The sequence below is a fragment of the Salvelinus sp. IW2-2015 genome, linkage group LG32 (assembly GCF_002910315.2).
Source record: "Salvelinus sp. IW2-2015 linkage group LG32, ASM291031v2, whole genome shotgun sequence".
Lineage (NCBI taxonomy): Eukaryota > Metazoa > Chordata > Actinopteri > Salmoniformes > Salmonidae > Salvelinus > Salvelinus sp. IW2-2015.
This window is the reverse complement of record NC_036871.1, coordinates 23,032,486-23,042,636: the sequence shown is the minus strand read 5'-3', so window position 1 is coordinate 23,042,636 and position 10,151 is coordinate 23,032,486. Positions and strand designations below refer to the sequence as shown.

The following is a 10,151-nucleotide window of genomic DNA, read 5'->3' as shown; positions in this document are numbered from 1 at the left end:
GCTATGTTAGAGTTGAGGACTGGATTATTGTAGAGGGTCGGATTGGGGTTGTAACAACTAATCCTAGATAATCTGCTAAAGTTCTGCCACATGATCCAATCAGGATCAGCAGGAGCCTGTGCATATAACCATTTCAATACATATCAGCAATTCTTGAAAACTACTGAGCTCTGATTTTAGACTGCATGTTGAATCAATAATTTCTTTTTGAAAAAAAGGAAAGCAAAAAATTACTATTTTGAGAACATTGAGATGACAATGATACTGAAAAAATAATTTTCACAACGTAACATACTGTACCATTGATAACGTACTATGAATGAGAAAAGTTTATTAATATTGTTTCGATCTATAAACGCAACACTCTTAAAACTGGAAAGGTTAAAGTGAATACCAGCTAGAAGGAATGGCTATTTGAATGAAGAGAGTTGTACTAATATCCCTTGGGCAGATTCTGCATGTACAGCTGACCAAATTACGCAGGATTTTACTTCTATGTTAACCAAGATTAGGGTTGTACTAATCCTGAGACAAACCCCAAAAGAAGTAGAGGCAAAACAATCTTTTTTTTTATTTCACTCAGGAATGCAGAGGGACAATAAACATATATTTATATGTATACATATACATATAAGAACCTGACCAAGAACACCATCTAGTGGTTAACATAATAGCTATAGAATTTTTTTCCCCAAATCAAGATCATAGTTATAGTTAAATGAATCCCAAAGAAACAAAATCGTAATAAATATGCTTTACACCACATTATAAACTGGGCCCTGAATACTGATTGGCTGACACCTGATAAGCTTGACACCTGTAACAATGTAATGTATTCGGCACAAAAGCTCGCACAGGATAACTTATATAACCTAACATCACTTTGTCGGGCAAAGACTCAACATCAAAACTCAAAAGAACAGACATCGGCTCTTCTGTTTCACCACTCACGCCACCCTGTCTGAGTAGCACCAAACGACGAGCATCACGAACACCGGGAATCTTTCCCTTCAGTTGGTCAGCTTTCACATTTACCTCTACCCCAGTAATCACTGCATTCAATGGCGCCCTTTTCTTGAGAGCTAAACAATTCACATCTCTTGCCCCCATTCGCTTAACGTGGAGCGCCTGCTCCCTCTGACCAGCAGAAACACAAACAATTATCACAAGACCACTTCTGGTTACCCTCACCAATTCCAATAAAAAACATTATTGGCATTGTTGAATTCGATTTTTATAATAGCAAGCCAGGACTGATGGTTTGCTTAGCTAAACTAGCAGGTCTGTTTGTTTGGATACCAAGGCAAATACTGTAGCTACGGTGTATAGTAAACTTGCTAGCTACTTCAGTGGATGTGGAAAACATTTCTAACTGCAAATGAACACATTTATAGTGGTAAATGTGTTAAATTATAGCTATGGCATAAAAGGGATAATCAACTCAAGGCTCTATGCATTCTTTGGGGGGGGAAATGTACTCTGTGGAAGGTGCTAGAGCCCCGAGTTGATTATATAGAGTTCGTGACTGGCTAGTTAGCAAGCAAGGGATAAGAATGCTGCCAGCAAGCATGGCAATGGAACATAAAGGACGAATGTCTGGTTTCGCGTCCATAAATATTGAACTAATCGAAAGAACGACTGTGGCTCAAAACAGGTGGGGCTCTGCAGGTGGGGCATCCCTTGTTGGTGTCCCTTGTTGAATTTGCGATTTCCAACTTGTTGTGTAATCTTTATGTCCAATGGCCGATGAGCACCGATACGTTTTATATATAATTTCTCTTAATTATTTCTCTTCACATGATAAGGATTAAAAAGGATTTGCCAGTAGATTGTCGACTTGATTCATGATGATGACTGCTAGCTAAGACTGAAAGATGTTGACATGATCAGTCCAATCAAAGCTACTGTAGACATAACGTGATTTGACATACTTTTATCTGTGGCCAATGACCTTGAGCCTTCTTAGAAGGGCACTTGTAATATAACTCCATGGCAGGACCCAAAGGGCTGAAATTTTGATGTCTACCCTTACTAAGGACATAAACTTAGCAATGACGTACTGTCCCCATGACTAACAGAACACTGAGCCAATCAGGCGCAATGCTCCTATTTTTTGCTGGCTCGCCCCCCCACCACAGAAAGCACTGAGCTAGGCTGAAACACCTACATTTTGGAGCTGCCTTACTCAAGAAAACAAAAGAGACCATGTGTGTATGCGGCTTTATTAACTCAATGATATATAAAAAAAATGGTACATTGTTTGCAAACTGATACAGTTGAAGTCAGAAGTTTACATACACTTAGGTTGGAGTCATTAAAACTCATTTTTCAACCACTCCACAAATTTCTTGTCAACAAACTATAGTTTTGGCAAGCCGGTAAGGACATCTACTTTGTGCATGACAGAAGTAATTTTTCCAACAATTGTTTACAGACCGATTATTTCACTGTATCACAATTCCAGTGGGTCAGAAGTTTACGTTTGGAGGAAAAAGGGGGATGCTTGCAAGCCGAAGAACACCATCCCAACCGTGAAGCACAGGGGTGGCAGCATCATGTTGTGGGGGTGCTTTGCTGCAGGAGGGACTGGTGCACTTCACAAAATAGATGGCATCATGAGGAAAGAAAATTATGTGGATATATTGAAGCAACATCTCAAGACAGTCAGGAAGTTAAAGCTTGGTTGCAAATGGGTCTTCCAAATGGACAATGACCCCAAGCATACTTCCAAAGTTGTGGCAAAATGGCTTAAGGACAACAAAGTCAAGGTATTGGCGTGGCCATCACAAAGCCCTGACCTCAATCCTATATAAAATTTGTGGGCAGAACTGAAAAAACGTGTGCGAGCAAGGAGGACTACAAACCTGACTCAGTTACACCAGCTCCGTCAGGAGGAATGGGCCAAAATTCACCCAACTTATTTTGGGAAGCTTGTGGAAGGCTACCCGAAACATTTGACCCAAGGTAAACAATTTAAAGGCAATGCTACCAAATACTAATTGAGTGTATGTAAACATCTGACCCACTGGGAATGTGATGAAAGAAATAAAAGCTGAAATAAATAATTCGCTGTGTAACGCTTGTCATGGTTGGAAGAAGAGGAGGACCAAAGCGCAGCGTGGTAAGTGTCCATATTCAATTTAATAACTGAACACTAAGAATACAAAAATAACAACGTGAATGATACAAAACCAAAACGAAACAGTCCCGTATGGTGAAAACACAGACACAGGAAAACAACCACCTACAAAACACAAAGGAAAACAGGCTACCTAAATATGGCTCCCAATCAGAGACAATGACTGACACCTGCCTCTGATTGGGAACCATACTAGGCCAAACACATAGAAATATAACCATAGAACAAAACATAGAAAAACAACATAGAATGCCCACCCCAACTCACGCTCTGACCAAACTAAAATAAAGACATAAAAAAGGAACTAAGGTCAGAATGTGACACTCTGTCACGCCCTGACCTTAGAGAGCATGTTTATTTCTCTATTTGGTTAGGTCAGGGTGTGATTTGGGTGGGCATTCTAGTTTTCTATTTCTTTGTTGGCCGGGTATGGTTGGGGGATCTTGTTTTTGTACAGTTGCTGTATAGCCCTGCAGAACTTTACGTTAGTTTGTATTTTGTTGTTTTGGCGGTGTTTCAGTATTAAATGATCATGAACACTTTCCACGCTGCGCTTTGGTCTCATTCATTCAACGACGGACGTAACATTCTCTCTACTATTATTCTGACATTTCACATTCTTAAAATAAAGTGGTGATCCTAAGTGACCTAAGACAGGGAATTTTTACTAGGATTAATTGTCAGGAATTGTGGACAAACTGAGTTTAAATGTATTTGGCTATGGTGTATGTAAACTTCCGACTTCAACTGTATATACCTTTCATAATATTTCCCCTAATGTTGTGCAACTTGCATAGCTACCTTCTCTTTCTCTATATATTTATTGTTGCTTCATTCCTTCCTGGCTTTCAACAGTTAAATAAATGTATTGTCCTTATCTTCATCATCGTAATTATATAGAATAAGATGCAGATGGCTATCACTTCTCTTCATGTTTATTGAATGGTTATGGGTCTGAATAAATAGCTGCTGTATTCTACCACCCTCGCGGTTCTCTCCCTGTGAGTTATATTGGGAGCTGTATTAACATTCAGCAAACAAGAGCTTGCATCCTGCTTGGAATAGTCTATTAGCATAAGAAATGCAAAAACAAATTTTTCAGCAAGCTATTCTAGTCTAGCTTTTCCTGGGACTCCAAGAGTTAAGGATCATTTTCTTAGGAGAGAGGCCAGTGGAGTGCAGGTTCTTTTGTGCAAGAGACAGAGGCTATATAAGGCTGCCAGTAAGATTGCACCTAAATCAACCATTTATCGGATCATCAAGAACTTCAAAGAGGGCGGTTCAATTGTTGTGAAGAAGGCTTCAGGGCGCCCAAGAAAGTCCCGCAAGCGCCAGGACCGTCTCCTAAAGTTGATTCAGCTGCGGGATCGGGGCACCACCAGTACAGAGCTTGCTCAGGAATGGCAGCAGGCAGGTGTGAGTGCATCTGCACGCACAGTGAGGTGAAGACTTTTGGAGGATGGCCTGGATGGTCTGGACATGAAGCTAGGGTTGTGGTTGAGGCAAGGGAAAGGGTTGAACCGGGATGTGGACATGAAGCTAGGGTTAGGGTTGTGGTTGAGAATAGGTTTGAACTGGGATGTGGACATTAGGGTTGAACCGGGATGTGGACATGAAGCTCGGGTTAGGGTTGTGGGTGAGGCTTAAATTAGGGTTGAACCAGGATGTGGACATGAAGCTAGGGTTAACCCTAGACCTAACCTTAGTTTATCGTACTTTCATCCTCCTTTTTTATCCTACTTCTCTTTGTACTCACCTGGCTCTCACTTTGACCCAAGGTGCAGGAGCCGGTTCCAGGTAACATATTTCAAAATCATTTATTGGTGCAGAAAAGAGAACCGAAAACAATGAACTGAAACACCTTTATAATCTACATCATCACTAAATAGAAAGTCAACAAATACCCTTTAATGTTCCTCCCACTGATAAAGCATGGACTGAAGAAGCCCCTTACACTTCCTGATTTATTTGTACTGCCTTTAAAAATGAAATGGTACTGTACATATCTACACAATTCAAAATTGAAGAGGTTGTGCGAATGTGCTGTGCATACAGTACAATTGATGCAATGTTGGAAATAACTTTTATGCAGTACCACCAATAGCTAAATTAAGCCGGTTTACAAAGGCAATACAAAAGAATCAGGAAATGTTTGGGGCTTCTTCAGTCCATGCTTTATCAGTAGGAGGAACATTAAAGGGTATTTGTTGACTTTCCATTTAGTGATGCTGTAGATTAGAAAGGTGTTTTAGTTCCTTGTTTCAGTTCTCTATTCTGCACTCATAAATTATTATGAAATATGTCTCCTAAGATAAAGACGAGTGTATCAGTGTCATGATCTACATAGCATGTTGGGTACCTTCCTGGCAGACAGATTTACTGCAGCCAGTCTCCTCCCCCTGCTCTCAATAACTGGTAAATTAGCATTGCCATTATATAAACCCAAAGGGAATTACTGTAACCCTATCTTTGATATTCAGCCAATATTTGCTTTCATGTCTCGCCTGTCAGTAATAGGAAGTATTTGGAGTACACTTCCGCCGTAGATAAATTGATCTACAGTACCAGTCAAAGTATGGACACACCTACTCATTCAACGGTTTAATTTATTTGTACTATTTTCTACATTGTAGAATAATAGTGAAGACATCAAAACTATGAAATAACACATATGGAATCATGTAGTAACCAAAAAAGTGTTCAACAAATCAAAATATATTTTAGATTCTTCAAAGTAGCCACACTTTGCCTTGATGACAGCTTTGCACACTCTTGGTATTCTCTCAACCAGTTTCATGAGGAATGCTTTTCCAACAGTCTAGAAGGAGTTCCCACATATGCTGAGCACTTGTTGACTGCTTTTCCTTCACTCTGTGGTCCAACTCATCCCAAACCATCTCAATTGGGTTGAGGTCGGGTGATTGTGGAGGCCTGGTCATCTGATGCAGCACTCCATCACTCTCTTTCTTGTTCAAATAGCACTTATACAGCCTGGAGGTGTGTTTTGGGTCATTGTCGTGTTGAAAAACAAATGATAGTCCCGCTAAGCGCAAACCAGATGGGATGGCATATCGCTGCAAAATGCTGTGGTAGCCATGCTGGTTAAGTGTGCCTTGAATTCTAAATAAATCACTGAGAGGGTCACCAGCAAAGCACCCCCACACCATCACACCTCATCCTCCATGCTTCACGGTGGGAACCACACATGCGGATATCATCCGTTCACCTACTCTGCGTCTCACAAAGACACGGCGGTTGGAACCAAAAATTTCACATTTTGACTCATCAGACCAAAGGACAGATTTCCAGCGGTCTAATGTCCATTGCTCTTGTTTCTTGGCCCAAGCAAGTCTCTTCTTCTTATTGGTGTCCTTTAGTAGTGGTTTCTTTGCAGCAATTTGACCACTCTGTGAAGCATTTATTTGGGCTGCAATCGGAGGCTCGTAACTCCAATTAACTTATCCTCTGCAACAATGGTAACTCTGGGCCTTCCTTTCCTGCGGCATTCCTCATGAGAGACAGTTTCATCATAGCACTTGATGGTTTTTGCGACTGCACTTGAAGAAACTTTCAAAGTTCTTGAAATGTGTCGTATTGACTGACCATGTCCTAAAATAATGATTTACTGTCGTTTCTCTTTGCTTATTTGAGCTGTTCTTGCCATAATATGGACTTGGTCTTTTACCAAATAGGGCTATCTTCTGTATACCATCTCCCTACCTTGTCACAACACAACTGATTGGCTCAAACGCATTAAAATGGAAAGAAATTCCACAAATGAACTTTTAACAAGGCACACCTGTTAGTTGAAATGCACTCCAGGTGACTACCTCATGAAACTGGTTGAGAGAATGCCAAGAGTGTGCAAAGCTGTTTTCAAGGCAAAGTGTGGCTACTTTGAAGAATCTAAAATATATTTAGATTTGTTTAACAGTTTTTTTGGTTTCTACATGATTCCAAATGTGTTATTTCATAGTTTTGATGTCTTCACTAGTATTCTACAATGTAGAATATAGTAAAAATAAAGAAAATCCCTTGAATGAGTAGGTGTGTCCAAACGTTTGACTGGTACTGTACTTTACTAGAAATCTGGTCAAATCTATCAGCTACAAGCCACACGCAGGAAAACTCTTGTCATTGGAGTCAATAATTATCCAACAGTACCACCTAACAGGTCGTATCTGCATACCAATGACTACTGGAGAGGCCAGTTCTAAGGTGTGTGTGCAGCCAGTGAGTACTCTGAAACGGACAACCTTATGTTATGTCAAAGGTATGACTATGTGTTTCTCTCATGTGTTGCTTCAGAAGAGGGTCAGCTGAATTTGTGTTTCTGTTTATTCAGATCTTATCTGTTTTATTATATTCTCATGTATTCCCTTTGCCAGATCTCTTTATTGAGCTTTTCAGACGACTTAGATCATGACTGTTATTTGTCAGTGCTGTTTAGCTATGTACAGATTCTATGGGTATGATAGATCAATGTCCATTTTCTATACAGTTGCCTACTACAGTATTTCCATACTGTACTATTGACACACTTTTACTTCCACAGCCTCTTATCTTCTACATTTACATCTACATTCACATTTTGGTCATTTAGCAGACGATCTTATCCAGAGCCACTCACAGTTGGTGCATTCAACTAAGGTAAGACGACCACCTAACTAACCAAACAGTGAATTTATAAGCCTACTCTATGTATCTAAATAATAGTGTTAAATGTCTTACTTCAAACTTACTCCTTATTTAGCATTTCAGAGCCCCAAGACGAGAAGATGGGGAATGAGAGCAATACATCTTGCGATGACAATGTCATACCTAAATCATACAGATATGCATTGCTGTCAATATACACTATTGTGCTTATTGGAGGGATCATCAGCATGTCCCTCATGATCAACAACATCAAGTCCAACGCCTGCTCGGTGACCACCACAGCCGTGTTGAACCTGATCATGGTCCACATCCTCTTTCTTCTGACCGTGCCCTTCCGCCTCTACTTCTACGCGGCCGGCGAGTGGCATCTCGGTCCTAACTTCTGCAAGGTGGTCAGTGCCATGATCCTCGCTCACATGTACCTAGCCTTCATCTTCTACGTGATAATTCTGGTGATCCGCTATCTCGACTTCTTCAGGAGTTCTAAGCAGGTGTTCTACAGGAGGCTACATGCCCTAGGGGCCAGTGCTGCTGTCTGGGGCCTCATTCTCATTGTGGTGGTCCCTTTAACTGCTGTGAAATATGGATCATCTATAGACAGTAACACAACCACCAGTGACAATCAGTGCTTTAACTTTGGAGGGATTTTTGATGAGAAACATGCTGTGGCTGTGCTGAACTACATCCTCAGTGCTCTCATCATCATACTTACATTAGCTCTGGCCTGTTGTCAGATGTGTATTCTGTGGTGTGTGTACAGAACTCACAGGGCGATGATCTTCTCGCAACAGGAGTTTTGGGCTCAAATCAAAAGTATTTTCTTTATGCTGGCCATTATAGTATGCTTTGTTCCATACAATATATTCAGGATTTACTATGTGAGTCATTTTAATGCCAATCTCCAGGTAAAGAATGAGATTGCTCTCGCTGTCACAACATTCAGCTGCTTTGACATGCTGACTTTTATGGGGAGAGGGTCATTCAGACCCTGTGATACAATATGCTGTGATTATCAATACTGATTATTGAGTCAAATATTATTCTATTTGCACCTTATTTGCACCATGTTAACCAAATGTACAAAACTACAGTGCACAAAACATTAGGAACACCTGCTCTTTCCATGACATAGACTGACCAGGTGAATCCAGTTGAAAGCTATGATCCCTTATTGATGTCACCTGTTAAATCCACCTCAATCAGTGTAGATGAAGGGAAGGAGACAGGTTAAAGAAATATGTTCAAGCCTTGAGACATGGATGGGTATGTTTGCCATTCAGAGGGTGAATGGGCAAGACAAAATATTTAAGTGCTTTTGAACGGGGTATGGTAGTAGGTGCCAGGCGCACCGGTTCGAGTGTGTCAAGAACTGCAACTCTGCTGGGTTTTTCACACTCAACAGTTTCCTGTGTGTATCAAGAATGGCACACCATCCAAAGGACATCCAGCCAACTTGACACTACTTTTGGAAGTATTGGAGTCAACATGAGCCAGCATCCCAGTGGAACGCTTTCGACACCTTGTGGTCAATGCCCAATGAGTTGAGGCTGTTCTGAGGGCAAAGGGGGGTGCAACTCAATATTAGGAAGGTGTTCCTAATGTTCTGTACACTCAGTGTATATACTTTGATATCCTTCAAAGCGAAAGAGTTATAACTCTTCTCAAAGGTAAATTACTCGTTATAGCACTTTCCTAATTGGGATATGATAATGCCATTTAGCAGATGTTGTCATCCAAAGCGACTTACAGACATGTGTGCATATATTTTACATATGGGTTGTCCCTGGAATTGAACCCACTATCTTGGCATTGTGGACACCATGCTCTACAAACTGGTCAAATCAGAAAAGACAAGAAAACAAACAGTGGAACTGTGTTTATTGTTAACTGTTGTAAATTTCTGGAACATTATACAAAGTAGTTACACACTCCCACTCCACATCGATGGGTTTGTACATGTTAGCTAAATTGATTCCGAAATAACCAGTCACCTAGTGTGTCATACTGTTACATCTATTTTATGCTAATTTTGTACCAAACATATACATGTTGATAAATCATGCAATCTTTATAATATTTTTTACAACTACATTTAAGTGAATCATATGTTTGATTAAAATGTTACTCTTTGTTTGTTCAATGTTTCTTGTCTTCCCAAAAGGGAGGGAACTGTGAACACGTGTCCATATTATTTAGAAAGGAATAGTATAATTAAGCAATAAGGCCATAGGGGGTTTGGTATATGGCTAATATACCACGGCTAAGGGCTGTTCTTGTGCACAACGTAACGTGGAATGCTTGGATACAGACCTTAGCCATGGTATATTGGCCATATACCACAAACCCCTGAGGT

At 40.4% G+C, this 10,151-nt stretch overlaps 1 protein-coding gene across 1 annotated transcript; it reads left to right on the top strand.

The window, feature by feature from the left end:
* Positions 1–7,916: 7,916 nt before the first annotated feature.
* Positions 7,917–9,874, top strand: LOC111956350 (probable G-protein coupled receptor 141). The gene has a single exon (XM_023976808.2). The coding sequence runs from the start codon at positions 7,918–7,920 to the stop codon at positions 8,818–8,820; it is 903 nt and encodes a 300-aa protein (XP_023832576.1). The 5' UTR covers position 7,917; the 3' UTR covers positions 8,821–9,874.
* The last annotated feature ends 277 nt before the right edge of the window (positions 9,875–10,151 follow it).